General features: G+C 40.3%; 1 protein-coding gene and 1 long non-coding RNA gene across 3 annotated transcripts; one reads left to right on the top strand and one right to left on the bottom strand.

Annotated features, from left to right (window-relative positions):
* Positions 1-822: 822 nt before the first annotated feature.
* RHPN2 (rhophilin Rho GTPase binding protein 2) lies at positions 823-23,740 on the bottom strand. Of its 2 annotated transcripts, none has more exons than XM_026042309.1 (15): positions 23,657-23,740; positions 16,379-16,494; positions 13,691-13,819; positions 12,864-12,939; positions 12,035-12,112; positions 11,230-11,354; positions 9,959-10,125; positions 7,527-7,714; positions 6,380-6,536; positions 5,919-6,038; positions 5,643-5,837; positions 5,183-5,259; positions 4,434-4,580; positions 3,409-3,564; positions 823-2,195 (listed from the first exon to the last, which is right to left on the bottom strand). In XM_026042309.1, exons 1-15 carry the CDS (start codon positions 23,723-23,725, stop codon positions 1,944-1,946), a joined length of 2,052 nt encoding a protein of 683 aa, XP_025898094.1. In that variant the 5' UTR covers positions 23,726-23,740; the 3' UTR covers positions 823-1,943. The 2 variants fall into 2 exon arrangements, with proteins under 2 accessions (XP_025898094.1, XP_025898095.1); XM_026042310.1 differs by lacking the exon at positions 23,657-23,740 and adding an exon at positions 16,729-16,854.
* LOC112949854 lies at positions 6,967-15,305 on the top strand. Its single transcript, XR_003249892.1, has 5 exons — positions 6,967-7,106; positions 8,730-8,760; positions 11,851-11,914; positions 14,815-14,875; positions 14,961-15,305. It is a non-coding gene; the product is annotated as an uncharacterized LOC112949854 (long non-coding RNA).
* Positions 23,741-24,173: the final 433 nt, after the last annotated feature.

The raw sequence follows: 24,173 nt of genomic DNA, 5'->3' as shown, positions 1-24,173 counted from the left end.
TATAACAGCCCTGGATATTCCTTGTGGACAGAAGCTTGTTATAATTGTCTAGGCCTTCAGCAAACTTTTTAGTAGTTTCACTTGCTGTGGAATTAGTATTTGTTATAAATTTTGATTATTTTAGTTAGCATTACTTGGAGAGCAAGTCTTCAAGGTGCTCACAGAAAATAGTATTATGCATTTTTGCAGTATTTGGGAAGTCCGAACAGACTTGAGAAATTAAAAAAAAGGGATATTCCCTATCCTCAAGGATGGGTGAGTTCAAGGGGAATGGAAATGCAACTAACCGTGCAGCTAGAAACTAGGGACCAAGATATTTGCAGGAGAAAATGCCCTGGTAAGCTAAGAGAAATGAAGAGTTGCAAGGAGTTGCATGGGACTTCGCTCAGGATTTCATTAGCTGCATCATAGCTGTAGCCGTGGAGGCCAAGGAGAGCTCTGCTGCAGGGAGCATCAGACTGCAGGCTCTTGCTTACCACGAGCTGCCTGCTGCTCGTGCGTGTAATATAACATGAGGTGCTAATATGAATATGCATGGACAAATATTACTACGAGGGATAGGTGAGGAAACTCATTTACAACATTTTGGGTTAGCTTAGATAAGGGATGCTCTAGAGATGTGTGTTAAGCAGATTTAAAAGACCTGCCAAGAATAAGCAATGAAAACCTGTAAATTGTATCATCCAACCTGGAACACAATCAAGAAACCACTAAAAAATGGCAGCATCTGATTTTGTTTTTATTATTCTTAAATAAGTGTCATTAACACATTTACACCTGTTACATAAGAAACTAAAAATATATGGTTTATATCCAGGCACAAACTTTCCCGTAATTTTAAGTTTTGAGTATCAAACAGCATATATCTACTCTGTAGATAGCATCTTTAACTAACACTACAGTGTTAGCAATTTTCAATTAATCAGAAAATAGAATCTCAAAAAAGGAGTACCTGCATAGCCAGCCCTTTGATGCCTCTGTTTTTTTCTCTTTTTAATGGACATAGCAAATAATTCCTCACAAATGGTTCCAAGGGGAGAATTTTGTATCCCTAAGGGTTGTACTGGGCCCTGTACTAAATACCCTTCAACTTACAGATTTCCAGACACCTTTTTCTCATGTTCTGAGAGTATCACCGCTTTATGTACTTTGGATTAATACTTCAGAACAAGAATACTTCACTTTAGAAATTTGTTCTACACTATCAATTTTATCCAGATTAATGAAATACAATATTGCATTAAGTCAAATTATTCCAAATTTGAAATTAAGCCTGTGTTTAACAATGGAATAAGCAGGCATTAGAATTGTAACCTAGATCAGGAAGAGAGCGGGGTCGAAGTCTTTTGTAGTTTGAAAGGTCTTTTGACTTTTAAGCTTTCTAATTCTTTTCCAGCATGAACTTAACTACTATTTAACAGAATCCATTCAGTAATCTCAGAAATGTCTGTGCACGGAAGCAGTTGGATCCTTCTCCCCTTGGCAAAAGGCTGCTTTCTGTGAATATATACTTTCTCTCCAGTGCAGTTTCTCATTAGATAATTAGTTTTAAATGATTTATTGCTCAATTTCTAAACTTTTACAGTCCTTCAAATCATCCTTCAAAGTGTTCCCTATTCTGCATGCAGCATCAAAGTTTGTAATAAATAACTCATCTGTAATAGCTATAAAAGTTACTTATTATAGAATACATTGAAATTCCAAAGGAATCCAGTCCCCATCTAAGAAAATTATTCAGTACCTCCCAAACTACTTTTTTAGATCTCCAAATTTAAATGCAAGTTTTAACAGTTTTTGACAGCCTCTGACCTTTATAGTGGTTCAAATACACAGTAAAGGAAGTCAACAGTTGTCTGAATTTACAAATGCATGTATAAAGATGATATCAATATATTTTATATACATTTTTAAAACTTCATGTTGAATGGATCCTTCTGAAAGTTTCAGTACAATGAACTTTCTGTATTCAGGAGTGTGAAGGGAGAGAGCTTCTTCTTTATCGGGGAACTTCCAGCCACAGCTGAAGGAAGGCAAAGAGTACTTGCAGCTTTCTGTCGATTTTTAGTTCCCCAGCTTAGAAAAGGCAGTTTTGGTGGGGCTTTCTTGGTCCGATCAATCTTATCTTCTTCCATGGCTAAGCAGATTAGGGAGTAGGTCTTCTGCATTCCGACAGAATAAGTTGCACTCTTGTTATGCTGCAAAAGCAAAAAGAAAAAGGAAAAAAAAGATGAGCAGAATGCAAAAGATTACTACGTGGATGACCTTCCACGACTGGCTACAGAGAGGTTTTTTATTCTAGTTACTAATTGAACAGAAGACTCTTCAGAGTGCTGAAACGTTGGTATTTTGCCCATCTAGAATTAAAGGATATGGCAACCAAATTATAAGTGAACTTGTGAAAATCTCTTGCACGTGTTGTGTTGTTCCAGGTAGCTATTCTAGCAGCCAGTAAGCACTACCAAGTGCACAGCTCAAGTGCAGACCTTGCTCTTTCTTGTCTCCAGGGTGCAGCAAGTTTCTGGTTTGCTTTGGTAACAGCCCAGCAAGCAGGTTCCACATTAGCTGCGGCTATCGCGAGAGTTACCCTAGGACGTTCCTTGAGGATACGTGGCAGGCACAGCTTTCTCTGTCTTGTCTTAGTGCTGCCCTGAAGCATTTCGCTTATATTCTAAGCTTGTGTGTCCAGTAAGGTCTTTTGTGTCAGAAGGGGAGAAAGGTAGTTCCTTATTTTCAGTAATGTTTTTGTAATTATTTTTTTTAAGAGCTTTGATCGCTTCTAAGGCAACTATATTTCAGTGTGTAAGCTTGCCAGGGAATGCTAAAACCACGAGGCACTGGATTTAGCTAAACTACAGATTCTCTCACACTACAAAAAAAAATTTAAGTTATGTAGAGCTTAGCATTTTTTATATCTTGTGATCATTTTTTCCCTAGTCTAAAGCTTCTACAGCAACTTAGTACAGTGAGAGTCCATCAAAATAATAATAAAAAAAGTTACATTAAGCTCCAAATACCAATTGCAAAAGTCAAGAATGATTATGGACATGGTGAATGGAAAATAAGCATGTAGTCTTGGATGCTGATTGTTTTACTGAGACTTTTCTATGCTAGAAAGACTCTTTTCTCACCCTCTGATACAAGTTAGGGGAAAATAAGATATGTCCTGGAATCTATAATACAATTAATCGAAGTAGTTACACTACAAATTCTCCACTCCCCCCACCCCCAATCATTCTTGTAATCTTCAATACAGGCTGCATTTTATCTTGATAAACAACAATGTAAGGTAATAATGCAGTTCATTTAAATTAGCAGTTTAAAACTGAGCACATGCCTGAATCTTTTATAGTGAGTTTTCTCACTTTCCTGACCCTTCAGCCTGCAAAATATATTTGCCTCATTACATACCATAGAAGAGGTTGTATCTTGGCAACTGATAACCTCAATCTCAATGGGTTGCTCTCCCAGGCTTTTAATTTTTTCCAGGACCTCATTCACTCCAAGCCATTTGCAATCCACACCACCAACTGAAACAATGTAGTCACCTTCTTTTAGGCCCATCAACTGTCAAAAGAATTTTGCACAAGTCATTATCTGGCATATAATGCGTAATATGTTTTGTCATCAGAAAGGCATTTCCCTCTTAGAAGTCATAAAGTCACTGTCTAGCCAGACAGGTGGAATAAAAGTGTTTAAATAAAAGCATAAAAGCAACGAATGCAGCTTTTTCAGTCATACAAATTACCTCTTGGTTGAACTACTGTTGATAAATATAATTATAGCCCAAATACTGGGGAATCAGCTTATTTTACATCCTTTTCACTTTCCTCCTAAAATAAAACCTGGTTTTAGCTGCCCTATTATCTTCCATGCAACATATTCTCCCATTCTTCCATTTCTGCAAGATTTTTATTTGTACATAAGTGATTGTTTCTCCCTTTGATTTACTTAAGCTGTTGTCTTCTTTGCATATTGCTTTATTCTTTTGTTTCTTTCCCAGAACAACAACAATATATTAGAAACCACTTACATGTTATTTTCCCCCCTTTCTTCTATGGGTACATTCTACCTCCCCTTCTCGATCTTTATCCTTATCTTTTTTGTTGTTACTACCTTCCAGAATTTTTATCCCTTCCAACTACCTGAATTAGAAGAATAACAACATACTTGCTTGCATTATTTGGGATGTTATCTATGAAGTATGAACAGAGAAAGAAATCTATTGTACTTAAATTTGATATCAAGAACACAGATAATCTAAGTCAAATATAGCACTGAAAACCTGTACAGATAATATGAATGAACTATTACTGATCCATGCCAGAAATCAAGAAATCTTCCATACACCCATATAAGCAAATTAAAATAATACATAAATTGCAAATGGAGATAAAAATGGAGATAAATAGCTAATACAGCCTCGCTTTACTTACTGCTGCAGAACAGACTGGATCAAGACAGCAAGCCTGGACAGGCGAGCCTCCCTTCAGGCTGAATCCCAGCTCTCCTGCTGCGCAGCGGCAGCGAATGGTGCGCGGCGCCGTCCACCGCTGCTTGGCGGAGAACACGGACAGCGGGCCCTGGCGGCACGCGGCGCGTTAGTGGCGTTTGTAAGTAAGCATTTGTAAGTTATTAATTAAAAGCAATGTTTTAAGCTCATCTTATTTTATTCAGTTAGCTCCCAGCTACTTGCATAGATACAGGAAGGTTTACCCAGAAGTTTAAGGTGCCCATAACTATTTGCAGGGTGCTTCAAAGGGAGCAGGATAACAACAACACTGCCAACCTGTTCTGACATCTCTGTTAAGGCCTGCAGCAGGCTCCAAGGTCCTGTGCCCCTCCATTTTTGAGAAGATAAACTGATTCATGAAATATAAGGTATTCTAATCTTAACCTGAACTCCTGTTTCCCTTTGATCACTGATAAGGAGGAAGCCACCTAAAAATAGGTTTCATTTCCTAGTACTCCATTTCTCCCCACCTACGAGGTAAATGAGGTCTCTATCAAACCTTCATACAACTTTTATCAAGCTCTGCAAGAATGAATGTTGTGCAGTGCCATATACAAACACTCTTGGGCGTCTCAAGCCGACTTACATCTCTGAAGCCAGGAATGGTCTGACAAATAACTTCTGGGAAAAAGCAGTTCTTGTAAAATAACATTTTCAGGCTAAGATACTTACCAGCCTGTGAAAGAAGTCCTTAATTTTCACCTTAGAAAACTGGGGAACCACTGCTTCTACTTTCTGTTCTGTTTTAGCTAAAACAAAACAAAATAAATAGATAGATAAATAAGTAAATAATTTACTCTCAAGTGTTAATTACATGGCTATCCCAACAAAGAAATAAGATGCAAACATTTTTTCCTAAACTGCAGCTAGGATGTTATATAATGTTATATAAACACCAATTCATAAAAATACTAACATTGGGTAATGCAAAGTGGGGAAAAAAGAGTTTTAGATGCACAGGAAAAGCTTTGTTTAGCCATAAATGCTGTTTTGCTTTTAAAAGGCTGGATCTTTCATACAGAAAAAGAAGGAAGGGTAGCTCAAGGCTTTCTGAAAATGAGACCCTTGCCAAATTAGCTTGAGCATCTCATTATTTGTTATAGACTCTTGACTTCTAGCCACAAATACTTACGAAGGATATCTGGAGCTTGGATCAGACTGAGGAAGTCATCTTCCTTGTCCTGCTGAGCGTATTTGAGAAGCGAGCGCTTGTGTGCGGCTGTCAGGACCTCTTGGAGAATATCAATATTTCGAAGCTTTTTGCACAGACCACAGACTCTTAGAGCTTCTTCATGGTAAACGATGGCTTTGCGTAAATGTGCTTTCCCTGAATGAATTAGAAACTGTTAGTTGTCCTCTACTTAGTAGTTTTCAGCTATCCTCTATTAGCTGGATGAAACCACATTACCTAATTGTTTTCTCTGCCCTTTGTCCTTTAAAATGGTGAGAACCATCAGTCCTTCTGGCATGTAGTCATACAACTGGGACAAGGCTTTCTCCTGCTGATCTTCATCATCACTGGACTGCACTGTAATGATTGACATTCAATATCAGTCATTTCACATTTCTTGATGCCCTTCCTTTAGGTTTATTGTGCAATAGTTGCTACTTTCTCTCCAAATGCAGAAAAATAATCTTACAAGTCCATACTGAGCAACTCAGTATAGCATATAATAGATATAGCATAAAAGTTAGTGTATGGAACTTTCCCATTCTACCGTACAGCGTGCAACACAGCATTGCCTCGTACATAAATGGGAAATGGCTACAAAATAACATCTATCGAAACCCCAAAGTTCCTAGATCCAAGTCTTATTCATTAAACAAATAATTGTTTACATGAATATATAGAAACATTACTGTTCTTACACTCATGGTCACACAGGATAGTGGCAATGAAGTAATGCGCTAGAGCTTTGTAATGGTCTGATTTTATTTGTGCCAGCTTAGACCAGGAATAAGGGATATTCTCCTTGACTGGTTCTTGATTCATTGCAGTGTTTACCATCATGTAAACCTCTCCAACCTAAAATAAAGCACAGAAAGTACAAAAAATAGTATTTGCAATTAGGAGCTCAGTGGAATCCTAATCTAACTCTAAGCTTGTGTGGTCTAGTTAAATTGGTCTACTCTTTTATTCAGCGTGGATAAAACAGCTTTTCAAGCAGTGAACACTGCTTTAATGGATCACACAACTTCAGCTGACAGAATCCCAAAGTCTCTCCCCAGCAGCCAGTCACTGCTTACAAATAAGTCAGGGTGGCTTTGGCAGGTTGGTCACAAAGGCTTTGCCCACTTTAGTTAGCATGGAAGCAACATATCTGCATTTCTGAAATGGCTCAGAAAGCATCTTCACATCGTGTATTTTTGATGTCATTGACTGCACCAAGTTTGAACACTCACTACATTCTGGGCCATAGTCCATCTCTCTTTTTTAATGCAGGTCTCAAGATAATATCGTAAGTGCCGGCCTGAAGCCCCAATTGACTGTGCTTGTCTAGACAATCTCCTTCCCCACTGATACCATCTAGTTACTCTTTTGGACTTCAGCTCTTTAAACCTGCATGCCCTCCAGCTGCTGGGAAAGTACACCCAGGTAAGTGTTCAGCAGTTGCAGAGAACAAGGCAGTCCTTTTGAATGCTAATCCGAGAAGAAGATATGTATTGTTTGAAAGAGCAGTACAGTAAATACTGAGAGAGAAAAAAAAAAGAAAAGCCATCTTGTTTGCAGCCAAAGTGTTCTAGCATGTTTATATCAATTTACAAAATAAAATAATTCAAATATAATAATATCCATACTGCAGCATTCACATTTTCACCCTCTGCTATAACTTTTCAGCTGTCCTTATTATTTTTTATTTTCGGTAATTGTTGTCAACACTTAGGTTTAATAAAACCTGTTATCATTACTACAGGCTAGTAACACAGCACTGAAAGCAGCTATTAAGCCTAAGCTATTAAACTTAATTATTCTTAATTAACCTATTAAGATTAAGTTTTAAATCTCTCTGGTTACCTTTGCAACTTCCTGTGTCATTTTCACTAGCGTGAAGAACTCATTGCGTATCCCGGGGAGACTGATCTGCTCAAAGACGCACTCCTGAGCTTGGGCGAGCATCATTTTGACTAGTACATTGAGCATAGCTGGGCTCATGTCATAGCTTGGCGTGTGAGTGAAGGTCTCCTTTAAGTAGCTCAGGACTCCTGTAATTATCAACAAATTTATTCAGCATTACTAATAGAGAAATAGGCAAACTTAATTCATCAACAATAAAGTTAATCTTTAATTACAGTCTAGCACAGAGAATAAGAAATTTGAAAACATACTTATCCAAATTAATTGTATCTACCGTATCTGCCCAAAGGCGTTCTTGGTAAACATGAAATTAAATTCACCTCCTAGTTTTTCTTTGCATTCCCAAGTGTCCTTGGGCAAAGTTCTCAAAATTGTAGTTTAGAGGATCCACAGAAGCTGAAAGTTTTAAGGGCAGTACCTTCAGATCCTCTTGTAACTTTTTATAGATAGATAGATATAGATATATACACACATATATATACACACTTCCTCTTAAAAGCTGTGCTCAACTTAATGCAACTTTTATATAGGGCTGGTAAGATATGGCTTATATGTAGGACAAAAAAAAAATACCTACACCACTGTAAAAAGGCAAAGGCAGATCCTTTGGGTGGAGAAAAAAACAATCAAAAAACATCTTTTAACTTATTAGTTGTGAATCTTCTGTTCAGATACAGCAATTGCATGGCCCAATGAAAGCTCTGTTCAGCCCTGTAAGTGAACTAGAATATATTTAGTAGAGCGGAATTAGATTCTGCTCCAAACATTTGGTTCCACTAACATGTTAATTGCTTCTAGCATTTATCAAATTAAAAGCAAACACTAACTGTAGTGCAAACATTAAGTAACTGTTACAGGGATGGAAATGTAACCTTCGGCACACACGTCACCCAACTGGTTTAGTGAGTTCTGCTAGCCTGCTAATTGCTGATAATGCTGCACCAGAGTAACGATAAGACCTCTGCTTTACAAGTGTCCCACCTTCTGCAATCTTATTTCTTGTTGCTACTTTCAGTTCTGGCCTTACTGTTATTTCCTTACTACAACATTTTTTAGATTTTTTACTATCTCTATTTTTTTTTTACTTTATAAAATTATTCTTAAACAAACTTTAATTATATCAATCTGTATGCACCTTTGCAGCATACAAGAACTTCTCGGAGACCTCTGAACTGTAAGTACCGAAAAAGAATCTTTTTCCTAAGTCTGAACATATTTCTGTGTATCTGGCAAGCAGATAAGCACTGAGACCTTTGCTGAAGACAAACTCCATGCAACAACTTCCATCCAGCTCTAGGAAATAGTCAATACGTGCTCTACATCATGTCTCAAGCAATATTACAGATGCTGTTAGGAATCCATACCCAAGTATAACAAAATGCCTCTTGCAATGCATTGGTTTGAGGACCTGCAGAGGTTCTGTAGGGGTAGATTGTGTATTTCTATTTGTGAATTAATACAGTTTGAAGTGAATAGTAGTGATTTTATTTGTAAAATGGAAGAACCAAAAAGGAGAATTCTCTCAAATACTGACAACTCTTTTAAATAAAATGTAAGCATAGAAAAAGAAAGTCTATTTAAAAACGCATGAAGAAATATCAAGGTTTCTGGATAGCTTTCTGAGGGGTTTTATGACAATCCCACTCTGTGGTCCACATTTTGCAGCCATTAAAGCTACATTTGCAGTGGAAACCAATAGTCCCAGATAGTTAATGCAGCAACAAATCTTACGGGACATATTGATTACATAGATAATATCTATAAGCTGTTTTGTAGCACTAATGACTTTTACAAAAATTCAGAAGATCTGAAGAAAACCAAAACCTTCTGTAATATGTTAGCCTAAAGGAGACAATTCCCTTTGCTAGGATTCTTATTTTTCTGTTTGGGTTGGAGAGTCACTTAATATTTTTTGAAATCTATGAAAAACATGTGAGCAGCATCAAACAAATTACTAATTCCATATTAGGACATTGTAAGATTCATTTTGAAGCCACCACATGAAAAACTGTATTTTAAGCCCTTTCATTAACCCTTAAATTATTTCTAGTGCAGATTTTACACCAATGTAGTATCAAGGAAGTTAAAGCAGTTATGTTGGCAAAATGAAGTATGAAACAGTTAATACTACAGCTATTGCTCAGATGTTTGAACTACAATTGATTAATCATTAACGAAGACATTCTCTTTATCAGCATATTCAGACTGCTGCTGCAGGCTTTGAACTAAAGCTTCATCTCAGCTCTTTGTTAAGCTTCCCTATTCCTCCTTTTTTGTGTGAGGAAGTTGGTGGGAAATGCAAGAGATCTGCAGGAAGTCAGACTATTTGGAACACTTGCATTAAGACTTTCCTGACACTTTTAAGGTTTTACCTGCTGCTCTCTGAAAAGCGTCAACTGCATTTTCAAGTCCACTCTTGGTCTGACGATTGCATCTTGTACCAATCTGGGTATAGAGGGCTCCAATATTAAATAAAATACTTGCTTTTTCAAGCAACAGATTTTGCTGGCACACTGGGACACCTGTGAAGGAATCATACCTTTGAAGGAAAGGAAACAAAAAGTGTTAAGTATAGTCCATGGAAATGACAGATATTTTAATTTTCTTTTGGTTAGTTTTTTGTTTGATTCATTTTTTCTTCTGTTTTTTTCTTCCAAAAGACAACAGGATGCTTAATGACTGTTCTGATACACTGAAAATAATGGCAATTCTGATTACCTTTATGTACTCTGAATACAATCCATGTGCTGTGTCACAAACTAGAACAAACTAGAAAATGATTTTATTGAAGGCTTAGTTTCCAGGGGAGTTTAAATCAACATCTCTGCAAGTACATCATATCTAAATCAAAGTCCCTATAAAACAGACACCAGAGACTGACAGGATCCTGGGGAAGTATCCATGTGTGCTTGTCATGTTCTCATAATTTTTTTATTAGGCATGCACTATTATATGCTGCCAAAGATCTACTTTTGGCATGGTTAGACACTTTATAGCTCATAGTTTAGAGATCTTCTTGCAGTTTTGATTAAAAATCTGGCAGTTCTTCTTGGCTGCATGGTAGTTGCCATCTTTCTCCATCACAAAAATATCAAGACCTAATTTAAAGACTTAATTTAATTGAGAGTCTAACTTTGCTAATAGCTGTAGCAAACCCACCACTGCCATAACAAATGACGTGACTTCCATTTCCTGGCCCAAGGCTTTCCTCAGCAAACTGAAGGGGATGAATTAAGCTCTGATTCTTTACAAAACTGCTTCATGTACCAAGGTTCAGAGTCCAGAAAACATCTATAGTTGTCTAAAATGAAGATATTATTCCCCTTTCGCTTGTGCAAACTGTAGCTCAGATCATAATCTGGCCAATGACTTTGCCCTATGCATGGAAAAGGCTTTACAGTACTAATCAGTACTGAATACTGAAAAGTATTCAGTAAATACTTTTACTGAGTATTTACTGAAGATGCAGTAAAACTGCATTTTCCGCTTTACTCTTAATACTAAGAAAACATTAACAACATAAACGGGGGATGGAGGGAACACAATGACACTGACCTTCTTCAAACAGAAGACAGGTAAAGATTAACAACATTCTGCAAAATGAAACAAAACAAACAGAGACAAACATGAACTCTACACTTACCATGTAAATAAAATCCCCATGTGCCTGGTGGGTGGAAAAAATCTGTTTTCTACATAACCAAGTTGAAGAAAATAGCTGATCAGCATCTCAGCACCAGCTTCATCTCGGCTGGGAGTACGGCAGGCCTTAACATACAAAAGATTAAAAGTACATTCTGTTGAGTTACAGGATGAATATTGAAACACCGGGAGTAAAGCTGTACTTCCTTTCAGCTTCTGCATATCACAGAAATGTATGGAATCTGAAACAGCTTGCTTAAAGCCTTATGGATGCACTCCAAATACGAGTTTACCAGCGATACAGAGGGTAGCACATAATCTTTAAGGAAGCACATGGAAGATATATTTAGCAAGATTCAATTAAAGAAAAACTGTAGGCGTTTTATGAAAGCGAGAAAGAAATCTGATTTCTTCCAGAATAATAATGGAAGCAAAAAGTAATTAGAAATAACCATCATTGTGTAACAGCCCTTTACCAGTTGCACTCAATTCCAGACTCATCCTGCTAATTTTAAAATACTTCAAACTCAAAATAAGATTCTGAATTTTTAAAGTTCTTTCAAAGCGCAATAACTTTGTATATTTTTTAATTCATTCTTTTCTTCACTTGTTCTTTATTCAGACTGTACAGCTGTTTGATGGAGATTCATGTTCCACATCACAGAACTGAAATCAGTACAAATATGGTAAGTTATGAGTAAAAGTGGTACAATCTGATTCCATAAAAATGCTGTTGTTTTCAATTTTGTTGGACATTTAAACTTGACATGATGTAACGATCCTCATTAGTCCACGCGGGAACTTACTTGTCTCAGATCCATGAGATCTGCTATTTCATCTTCATATTCAGAACCATCTTCGCTATAATGTTCCTGAATGAAGTCCTACAAAAGTAGTAGCTAAAATTAACATAAAATTAACCGAAGACATTCATTACATTTTTCTGCAGTTATAGACAGTAAAAAAATGTTTCAGCCATGAGCTGCATGTTTTCTACTCTCTTCCTGCCAATAAAATATAAAGTAATGTCGTTACAAAAAGGCAACTAAACTAATAATTTTATCTGCTGTGAGACAACAAATTTAGTGTAAAAGAATCCAAGTATTACATCATCTCCAGTGCGTTTTAAAACAACAGCACTTAATGCTTTTAAAAAAGGAAAAACGAACCTTCTTAACTATAAAATAACAGGGGAATCAACTGACCATGAAAACTCATTAACAAAAAGAGATTCTGCAAAATTCTTGTCAAGTATATTAGTGCAATTCCCCTGAGATTAACAAAGCTGCAGTGGCACAAAAGGTGGCAGAATCTGGCCAGTGAGAGTAACTATAGATGTAAAAGCAGAAACAAATGTCGTGGCAAATGCAGAAGGCAGTTTACCATGAGACACCCTGGTGCACGATGCACAGCAGTACAGACGCACAGAAGGTGGCTCGAAAAGACAGCTAGGTAAACTAGCCTGCAAAAGAATTGGTGCTAATGTTGCAAGACTGCTTTGAAACGGAGTTAGAGCTTGGTTAGCACAAGTGGGAGTATCACTATGGTATGTGTCATAAAACCTTTCTACTTCCTTTCACAATTTATTTCTCTTCATTTTAAATATTTCTTTCTGAAAGGTATTTCTGAAATTACCTTCAGGGCGACAGTAAAATCTACTTCTTTAGTTTCCTTCAGGCCAAGAGGTACCAAGGGAATGCTGAAAGTCTCCCTACAGGGGAAAAACAAAAGTAAAACAATCAAAAAAGCCACAGAACCTTTGTTTTCTATGTTTCTGTAGGTAAGAGATTTACTTTTATTCCATGTGAAAAAAAAAAAGTGACTATGCTGCTAGGTGTTGAGGTAAAAGCTACATAGTTTATGACAGTCTCTTCCAGCGCAAGAGAGTCTGCTTAATGTCCTGTGACTCCCGGAGGGGAGTCAGGAAGGCTGCTTGCATGCATCTTTGCCATCTGAGCCATTTTTTTTCTTCCAAGAAAAAGAGACTCTCAAAGCCTGGTTACTGCCACAGAACTCAACACAGAACACACACGTTCTGTTCTCAAGTCTGCTTAGACTTCCAAAGCATTGCTGTCACTAGAGGGAAGACTGTTGCATGCTCTGCATTTGAGAACAGATGCTATATTGCTGGATTTATTCATGTAATAATGAACTGACCTAGTTACCAGCCTAGCACTGGAAATTCTTCCAAGTGCCACGCATCACAAGCTTTCAATTTTTACAGTGCTCACCTCCACAAAGGAACTCGGTATCGAAGGATTACTGCAACATACCTTTCCCCAAGAGAAAGATAAATATGCAGACTAACCCTTGGTCAACAAATCTACCACCAAATATGTTCTCTTGCAAGTTCTCTGTTCTTTCGGCTAGTTATTGTGCACGTTCACATTTACCTAGCAACAGTTTTATTTCCAGTGATAAATAGATTTGTCGATAACGTAGTAATGTAGCTTTTCACTTACTCTGTATTTTGATAAACCTCTACTGAGATATTAAGTCCTTCTAATTCCTCCTTTAAGATCTGCAGGTCAGAGTTTACAAAACTTAATTCCAGTAGTACCTGTTCTCGTACTTTGTTGTTGGTGGTAGCTCTGCAAAGAGAAAGAGACAGTTTTTTCAGTGCCAAAGGACAGGAGCTGCATATCAATTTTGTTGACCCCCCCCGCTTACATTCTCAACATTTTTAAGATAATTTTTTCCCCTTAAGAGACAACACAAGATCTCACATTTCAGAATCTGTCGACAGAACCTGTGATAGTTTTCAGATAACAACATGCAAACAAAATAAGTTTTCCTAAAAGAGTCATTCCAGAATAGTATACAACCACGTATGTATGTTTAAAAAAAAAAAAAAAAAAAAAAAAAGATAAAATTTCCTGTATAATTCTATTTTTCTGACCCTCCCAGAAAAGGTTTTGTTTCCTTTGCCATTCAGATGCTAAGTATATACGTGTCACTTTTTGGACTGCCACCACACTGGATATTAGTATTTAACACAGCCCCAGAGCATTACAGTGTCACCTCTTCTTCGTGTATTTCAGGGTGCATGTACCTATATACACACACATTTATCTCACTAATTCTAATTTGATTCTCCATAACATATTGCTGTCTTCAAGAGAATTATATATAGTCAGATGTGAGTTTAATATCAAAAGCATTGGTATTGTATCCCTATATTAGAGCATACAAATTCTTAAGACAATAAATACTTTCTCTTTATATACATGTAATTTGCAGTATTTTGCCTGTACTTTTGTCATATTTCCTATTAAAGTTAAACTTTATGAGTATTTAGGAACATACTTTTTACAGCTGATCTCCACTTGTACATCCTTCCATCCTATGGAATGTTGAAAACTGAACTGGCTGTTATTGCAAGGCTACAACTCTAAGCTATGTGTTTTGTATTATAAATGTGTTACTGTGAGTTTTCTATGCTCTTACTTTACCAGACACCTGACATTGGCTAGATAAAGCACTGCTAACATCTGGGTGACTTTCAGAGGTTCTAGAAAGTCTTTGCACAATGTGGATTGTTTGTTTCCAGCCTAATGCACTTTGTTCACATTTACTTGCATTTCAGCCAAAAGTAAAGGAACCTGCATTTCCAGTTTTCCTTCAAGCCCTATTGCAGAAGGCTCTTGGTAGGTAACGATTAAGTTTACTGCTCTTGAAACCTGATAAAATCCAAGTGGAATCTGAAAGTTTCGTTTATGTTTTTTTTCTTAGGAGACAGTAAATATATCTAGTCATGTGAACTCTCATCTAGTGGTCAGATAACTTTTGAAATGTCTTATTTCGAAGAACTTGCAACTAGCAAGTCTAACAGGTATAATTTCATTTTAGATTTTTAATAGTTTAGAAGCAATTCTGATCCTTTACTTTTCAAAGTGCTGTAACTCCAACTCTAGTCAATAGCAACCTCAGTATTTTAGCAGTTAGTGCTAATTTCAAGAGCCCAGCTTCAGGATACCATTCAGCTGAATGTCAGAGTAATCAGTGTTTGATTTAGATACCACTGGCCTCTGCAGCTTTTCTGAAACACCCACAAGTTGACATGCAGAATGCTCTGCTGACTGACTAGTGCTCACTTTTAAAAGGAGATATGAGGATTTTGCATGAATTCAAGAGATAAAGGGAAAAAACCCTAAAGCCTTGCTCCTCAGTCAGTTACCAGCAAACAAAGCAAAATTAAATCCCTCACAAAGGCTTAAACTACCTGTGAATTACACCAGCTTTGAATCTACCACTTCTCTTGCTAAGAGTGTAGATAGAGTAAGATGGCAGGGAAATAGCAACCTATCAATTAATGTTAAGCTTAAGAAAATAAAACTTTAACTGAGCAATTTTCACCTCTGTAGGGCAAGCATATCAATTGAACTTTGTTCTGGAGCCTGAAAATCCCTATATGGCCATTATTCCTTTAGTGGCAGAGACACAGGAAGTATAAGAGACTGCTGCAGATGAGGATTTGGGAATTTTTCACAGGTCTGGGTAACAGAAGGGATGGATTGTCGGAAAACTACATGACTGTTTACTAGGCAGTTAATCACAGGATATAATAGCCTCAAGACAAGGTCAATACATGGTTATTTCTATAGGGACAGCTATGTAAGAAAATGAAATAGAAAAAGGATAAAGTCTCTTCAAGATATCTCAAATGGTGTGAGAATGTGGTGCCAGCAGCCCAAATCCTGCTACTCCTGTATCACTACCACAAGGAATAGTCAACGTGATTTTTCCTTTCCACTGCTGAGCAGAAATCTAAAGCTTGAAAAGGGCAACAGGTTAGTGATTATACTGTTATTTGATTTAGCATGGAAAAGGATCCCTAACTATGCTCAGTAAGGTTCACTTTCCATTATCACCTACAATAAAACTCATCAAACAAGGCAGTGTAACAGGTCTGCTCTGCCCCTTTGCTACAATAGAGTGACTTTGAAAGTGCACTTCAGAGCAGGTAATGATTCTATGGAGCTAAGGCTTAAAAGCTTCGAGGATATTCAGAAAGCATCCAGCAGCAATTTATTTGGCACATGATGGGAGCAGTTAGGCAGACCGAGCAAAAAGCAATTGCCAAGAGATGAAAAAAAGCGTTATTGCTCTAGCTAGACAACTAGTAAGTGATGGCAAGTGATAGCACGTACCGTAAAAGATTTTCAGCACCAGCTCTCAGTCTCACTGCTTTTAGAATCTGTTGATTTAGAACAGCTCTTTGATTTTGTAGTTTGCTCCGACCCGTCTCAGCAAGAGGATTACATCCCTAGAAGTAAGGAAAAATAGTTGTTGTTATTGGAAGATTCTGATAGGTAACATTAAATTTGAATGAACTTTAAGGACACGGGTTCTGTATGCGTACAGACTGTTTCTTCTTTTTCTCCTGTTTTCTTTAAATGCTTCTGTCTTTGAATGTTGACTGGACACTCATACCAGCACGTCCCTACAGCTTTTGATACCGAGGTGACTATGACCACACTGTTTTAAGACGTGTTCTTACATGAAGCATATTCTCTTGCATGGCCTTGCTGGGTATCCTGCTGCCCAGCTCGTCTGCTTCCTAGTGGATTATGCGTGACACGAGAAAGAGGCTCAGATCTGTCTGACATGAGTTTTCCCACAGCTACTCCAGCCGCTAGACTGTTCACTGCTTTTGCATCTCTCCCTCCCAGGTTCTGACTACAAGTATTTGGTTTTGACAATAACAGCATTTAGAAGTTTCTCAACAAGCTCTAATTAGGAGTGGCCAGGCAATGACACACTTACACATCTGAAGCACGTATCCAAATAGAACATGAAGTTCTAATCATTTGCTTGAAGTTTAGATCTTGTTTGGGTTGGCAAGTAAAGGCAAATTGATTAGACATTAACAAAGTGAGCTCATCTGTCCAGATTCCACTAGTTTAACTGTGAGAGCAGAGTACAACCTTAGAAAAATCTGTAATAAGTAGTTAAAGTGACAGGAAGCTCATCTGAATGTATTCAGAAGTACCCTTCACCAGATAACTTGAAAACACATGTCACTTTGAATTATTGTCACCACAGAGATACTTCTGCGCTGAGACCCCAATTAGGGCGGCAGCCGGGCGCTCCGGCTGCACGGGCAGCAAACAGGCACACGGAGCACAACGGCTTCCTGAAGGACTCGCGGGTGGAGCAAACCGTCTGGTCACCTCACATTAAAAGTAGTCTTTTAACTATTAAAGAACTGATGCACCGTTATACACACTCAGAGACATAAAAAGGGCATAACTAATGGTACAGCATGGCGTTACACCTGCAAATCACTTTCTTCTTAGCCCCCTTTTTTTGGGAGCTGCTACCCTTCCTACTTTGCTTTATTGTTATTTTGTGTTGTATAACTTTTCTCTCATGTTGAAAGTCTTTTTTTTTTTTTAATTTGAACCTTCCCGGTAGTTTCCTTTCGATTTTCACACTGAGCTCAAATACCTAATTCTCACCTTGCGCCCATCATTCTCTATACCCCTGTACAGGTCTGCAATACCTCCTTCCAACTTGCTTCCCTTCAGCTTAGGCCCAGCAGCCTTCCTCAATGTACCCTTTCCTGCCATTGTCTTCATGTGCCCTGCAAAGCTGCGGTTTTCTGGCACTCCCTGCCCTTTCTGCATTCCAAGCAAGCCTCATGACATCATTCAAATACTTCCTTACAGCTCCATTTCTTAGAAAAAAATCAGAAAAATCAGGCACCTGACTCTGACACCACCAGGCTCAGTACGACAGCTTGTTTGCTTCAGTGGACTTTTGATCAAGGCTCAGTCCAAATGTCTTTGTGTTTACTTTTCGAGGACGCCTATAAGGCCCTTTTTACCTTCTGGAAAACGTTGCTTTTTAGGTCTCCTGCACAGAGGATGGGATCACCACCACATCTAAACTCTTATTAATAAGAATTAATACAATAAACTTGTCATTGTAATCTTACTGCTAAAAAAATTAAAAAATAAAAAAAAAAATAAATAAAAGGTGGTGGCCAAAGCCTCTGTAGAGGATAATGAAATTAATCTGCAGGAAACAGAAAAAAATATAGCAAGTCTGAGGAAGATTCCCCCTCATTTAAGGCACAATTCCATATATTTAAAAGTTATTTAGAAGAACATGTGTACCTAAGAGCTTAATTTTGCTTTCTTCTGTATAGATTCTGTTTTCTTCCCTTTCCTATGCAGCACTTGGCACTTAGTTCCATGTTCAGGCAGTGCCAAGAGCAGTACAGCTCAGTACTAGAGCATCAGACAGGCAGACTTCACAGCAGCTTCCACACCTCCCGTCTTCATTTCTTGTCAACAGGATGTTAGGTGTTTCATTTAATTACTGTTTATTTCTCCGCAGAGCCGAGACAATTTGGAGTGAACTAGATTTTAACCTGGCTTAATAATTTTACTAATAATGTATAGTACAACAAAAGAATCTTTGTTACTAATGAAGGTACAAAAATGACCAAGAACAGAATGTGACTAATCATAGAATCATAGAATGCTTAAGGTTGGAAGGGACCTCAGAGGTCATCTAGTCCAACCCCCCTGCTCACACAGGGTCTAAGTGTAATTTGGAGGAGAAAAAAATAAAAAAAATAAAAAAAATAAAAAAGTTAACTGAGAAACCTTGCTGTGAAGATAAACAATAAACTTGAAGCTATGAGTTTTAGAGCCTTTCTTCCCCCTAAGAGTGTAGCTCTGTTCTGTTAAGTGTTTATAAATACTACTACTCTTAGCTCCCAAACCCATAAAAAAACTCTTAAACTAGAGTCGGGCTAACTAGTTGCTTTATTTCTTCCTGCTTTTTTGAATAACATCGTTGGAACTACAGAGTCAGGAAGCTGCTATGGTTTAATAGGTGCCATTATCAAAGGCAAACCCATGCAACAAGAGTTACAGATTTGCAGCAGGTGTTATTTATGCACCTAGTTAAAAACCTTTGAATAAACCAAGACACTGTTGTTAGAAACAAAACACACATCTCCTGACCAAGGCTGGCAGTGGGTTTGGTAGCAATCCCTCGGTTAACGTCGTGTGCCAACAATTCCAATAGGATTCCTGCTCATCTCTTACTAGAATTAATGCCATGGGGTGGGCCAGCTACCCCCCTGGGTTTAAGTCTTATCAGTGTTACTCCACACATACTAATTTGGCCAACAGCTGTAGCCGGATGCCCGCGGTACCTCCGCAGGACACCCCTCGGACCACGAGGCCGAGCGGAGCGAGGAAGCGGCCGACAGGCCACACGCTGACCTGCATCCCACACGGGTGGCATGTGGAGAGACGTCATTCCGCAGATTACATGGAGCCACTGAGGGTATCAAGGCAAGTGACTTGTCTTGGACTCCAGGTTGCCTTTGTGGGCAGCACCTTGCCAGGAAGTTCTTACTCAAAACACAAGTATTTTTAATGTCAGAAAGCATCAGAAATCCAGTTGTGATACATAAAAAATCATGCCTGTTTGCCAAGCCATGAGCAACCGCAGGAGGTATTTCAAGTTAACATAAATATGACGAATGAAGCAGTGGTTTGGACGTCTAAAATGAGCCACGCATGTCTGGAGGTGAGGCAGAGTTGAAACCGGGTGCGCCTCGTCCCTGCGTGCCGCAAAGGCAGGTTCCCGGCCAGCCCGCCCGACCGGCGCTGCTCGCTCCACGCAACGGCCGTGCCCTCCAGGTAGCTAAAGGCACGTAACTTACGGACGGCACTTCCTCGGCTGCAGGAGACGGGGTAAATAGCATGATTCATGCCAGTATTTCTAGAACTTAGGGCAAGTCCTACTAACTCAATTTAACCTCGTACAGAAAGTAAGGGGAAAAAAAAGGTTTCTTATACGTTTCTCTCAGGTGTTGAAAACTAACAAAGAGTTTCAATAGCTGATGCTTTATCTGAAGCTACAGAGGAGATCAGGGACAAAAGGGAGTTCAGAGGAAGACCTGGTCATAAAGACTAATGCAAACTCTTAAAACTGTTGCATTAAATTTCAAATACATATTTTATGTACAATAATCAGTCTTGACACACTGCTCACTTAGCAAAATCACGATTGTGTCAGAGGAATCCCTTTCTCGATGAAGAAGTTTCAGGTGATTCCTAGTCTCACATTAAGTCCTGCTTTCAGTTTTAGGACTTTCTAAATTTGTCTGTAATGAGCAGCTAGGGCATGACGTGGAGCGTGAATCATCACCGCACTGTTTCGTGCTAGCTAGACAAGTGGAAGGAGAACAAATAGGCAAATAAATATTCCTGTGCAAATGCTAGTGGTGACGGTTGCCTGGTGACTAATGACTGAGGAGCCACATTAGCGAAACGCCAGTGGGAGCACAGGTGTAGCAGGTTGGTGAACTGATACGTTAAGCACAGCTGGGAAGCCCTGCAGAACAAATCCCCAAAGCTGAGGAGGGAAGGAGAGGGGGTTAATTAGGGAGGTGCTGATTCATGGGCTGGTTACAATACCTATTATCATCATCTTTTTGAGCCTGGTGCTGCTCTGTTTAGAGAGCTGCTTGCTTTCTGTTTTTAGTCTTCTCCCCTGGTGAGGAGGACTAATATATGCTGTCTTCCTGTCTAAAAGATGAAGAGTCTTCTTTTCTTCATTCAGTGATTCATCAGCTTGGTCTATATGATAAATACTTAGTCTCATATATCAAGCTAAAGCTTTAAGAATGGGAAAAAAAAAGAAAGAAAATAAGCACCCTCATTAAGCTGACCAGCTTTACATTTATTAAGATAAAGATTTATTAAGCTGCTACCCAAAGCAAGGAGGGGGAGGACCAGCTGTGTAGCACCTACAGCTCCCAGCGAATGCTCGGGAGCTGCAGGAAGGGCCAGCCTGGGAATCGGACCAAAGCTTTTTATCACCTGCTGCAACTTTCTGGCTCGTTCAGGAACTTGGAGAGTTATAGTGTGCATAAGGAGTCACAAGGCAATAAACTAACGTGGGAAATACATACTAGACAGAAGTTGATAGAAGGGGCTTTCCTCCTTGCTCAGCTCTTCCCTGCCCACCCACAAAAATCCCAGCTCTTTTGCAGGGCACTCGCAGCCCTAACATACTGAGCAAGCCGGGCATCTAGTGAGCACGGGTTTGTAAGGGGCTCGGTTTATCTGCACTGGCTCATTTACTGGGATGTTTGCTCTGTGAGAATGTTTGTGGAGAGCGTGCAGTAATTAAAAAAAAAAAAAAAAACAGAAGTAATAAAGAAGCCAGAAGGAAGTAGCTTGAAGGAAAAAAAAAATCATTTTCCCCCCTTAATAACTCAAAAGCTTCTGGAAGGAAGGGGGGGGGGGCAAAAACAAACAGACAGACAAAAAAAAAACAGTAAGGTGTCAGAGAGCCTAAACAATCCAAAGGCTGTGGGTGGCTTAAAGAATAACTTCCCTAGAGGTAGAAGCAGCACCCTGGGTAACCAAAACAGCACACGAGGGGAGATACAACTTGAAGTACAGACTTCAGTACCAGACTGTTTAAAAAAATTATATATATATATATGTATATATATATTTTCTAAATGTCATTCTTTCATTTTCATCATCAGCTTTGTTATAATTGAGCCAGAAAAGAGCAGAAGTCTGCCCAGAGTGGAGGCAGGAGGCTGGTGCTCCAAGAGCTCGCGCAGCACCCAGGAGCAGCGGTGCAGTTTGCCCTGGTACCGTACCAGGGAACACACTGAATTAGGCTATCAGCCCGAGATGGCCGAGATAAACAGGGCACTAACAGAGGCTCTTTCCTGAGGCATTACTGTCCCAGCACATAAGAAGTTCCAGAGGGATGCTCCATCTTCTGCACAATGGAAAGCCGTGCAAGGGTGTTCCTTCCACTTGCCAAAGCCTCTTCAGAAAACGTGCGAGAAGGGTTTTGTCTTGTAAAGAAAAAAATATCCTTGGAATTGGGGACTGGGGGGAAAATTCCTGGGACAGGAATGGGGCTATATTGACAGAGATGCATATACCGTATGTTGCTGCATAAGTAGTTTTGTAAGAAAACCAAAAAGTTAAAAATAAAAGGATATTTTAGCTAGCTAATGTCTTTGAGGCTTAAGAAAAACTGCGTTTTACCTGTGCAAAGATGATGGGCCTGAGGAAGAACGGGGAGGACAGAGATTGAGCAAGGGGAATGGGGAGCTTTTACCTAGGGCTAGGCAGGGTTTTACAGGAGCTCCTTCTTAGAGGGGAGGAAAATATAGATATAGATATTGCCCCTGGGGAAGTCTCTGATACATGGTATTATAGAAGAGCTCATTACACAAAAGGGTACTATATATAAACTTTGTGCATATTTCCAGAGCGACCCACCCATCACTAGAAACTGTCTAAAGCAAATAGATTTGTACAAACTGTCAGATTTCACCAACACTAAGTTTCACCACCTGCTCTCACAGCTTTCTTGCAGCGTCCGGAGAGGAGCCGCGCCAGCGAGGTGGGCTGGGAAGCGCTGATGCGAGCAGGGCTGGTGCGAAGTGCGTGTTTGCGCCCCGCTCCCAGCCCGGGGAACAAAAAGGTCAATTAAGCAACTCTCTTTTGATCTCAAAACACAGGGAATAGCCCTGGAAACTTACAGGATTCTGGACAAACAAGACTGGTAAACCAACCCTCAGATCCTTTCAGGGGAAACAGCCTGATTTAGGGAGGGAGAGGGGCAGGATACAAAGGAACCCATGAGGAAACAAAAAGCCCCTGGACACACAGGAGCAGGTCAGGCACCAGTTCCAGCTACGTGAAATCATCCACATCTGCTCAAACGTGCACATCTGGTCTAAACCAAAGTTACCACCCAAGGAATTCCGCGGGTTCACTTGTTGTTTAAGGCTGTTCCAGGCTCCAGAAGGTGCCTTCCTTTTTTATTTCCTTTCCCCCCTCTCACTGGAGCAACTTAATGGGAATGAAAGCTCTGATCTCTGAAACCATAGAACCAATGTACAACAAGGAATACTGGTTTGCTGGTTACAAATAACCTTTAGGGACAGAAGACTTCAAACATCTAGTCTAATTTGAAGTCTGCAATTTTGTTAAGAGACATTTTACGAAGCAGATGAATCTTTTAAAGTTCTCCCAAGAACTTCACTGCAACCCCAGCTATAGATTTCTTGTAGGGAATAGGAGGGAATTCTTGTAGGAAATTCGTTTCACCTGTGCACCGATTTATGAAATCGGTGATTCAGGAGGGGGAATGAGGCTCGAACTGCGTATAAAATTGATCCTGGATACAGCAGTTTCACCCATGGGGATGGCGCCTCGTCCCCTTCAGCACGCGGAGCTTGAGCGACGCGGAGCCGCCCGGCCGGGCAGGGCAGGGCGAGGGCGGCCCGCTCCCCCTTTACACTGCTCGGAGCCCCGCATCGCTCCCGGGAGCTCCGCGCAGGGGATTTTCCGCAGCTCTGCGTGCCCGGGGAGGCAGCCCCGAGCGCGGAGCGGCGCTGCGCGGAGACCCGCTCCTACCTTGCGAAAGTAGCTGTCCGCGGCCGGCTGGGCCGCCGGGCCGCCGCGCGCCGGCAGCGCCTCCGTCATCGCGGCACGGCGGCTCCTCCCGAAGCGAGAGCGGTGCCGGTGCCGCCGGCTCCTGCTGCGCGGCCGAGCAGGAGTGCCGCCCCGCCCCGCTGCCGAGCCGCGGCCGCTGCCGCCGGCTCCGCCTCACGGGCCGCCCCGCCCCGCCCTTCCCTTCCCGCCTCACGCGCGGCCCTTCCCGCCCGTCCCCCGCGGACCGCCGGGCAGCGGCGCTGGCCTCGCCGGGACCGCAACGGGGACCCCGCGGCTGCTGCGTGGGCCAGGGGCACCGTTAAAACGAGGAGCGCGGCGGCCCCTCCGTGCTCCGGAGGAACGTGCCCCTCGTGTGCGGGAGCGGCGGCAGCCGCTCCTGTCGAGAGCTGGCTTGGGTGGAAGATCTGCGGCTTCCTCCAGCGGGCCCGTGTCCCCGGGAGTCCCGGGCGGCGGCCGCGCCAGGCCCGGGTCCGCGCTC

The sequence above is a fragment of the Nothoprocta perdicaria genome, unplaced genomic scaffold (assembly GCF_003342845.1).
Source record: "Nothoprocta perdicaria isolate Ctin4 unplaced genomic scaffold, notPer1 scaffold_30, whole genome shotgun sequence".
NCBI lineage: Eukaryota > Metazoa > Chordata > Aves > Tinamiformes > Tinamidae > Nothoprocta > Nothoprocta perdicaria.
The sequence above is the reverse complement of the archived record's forward strand: the minus strand, read 5'-3'. Positions and strand labels throughout refer to the sequence as shown.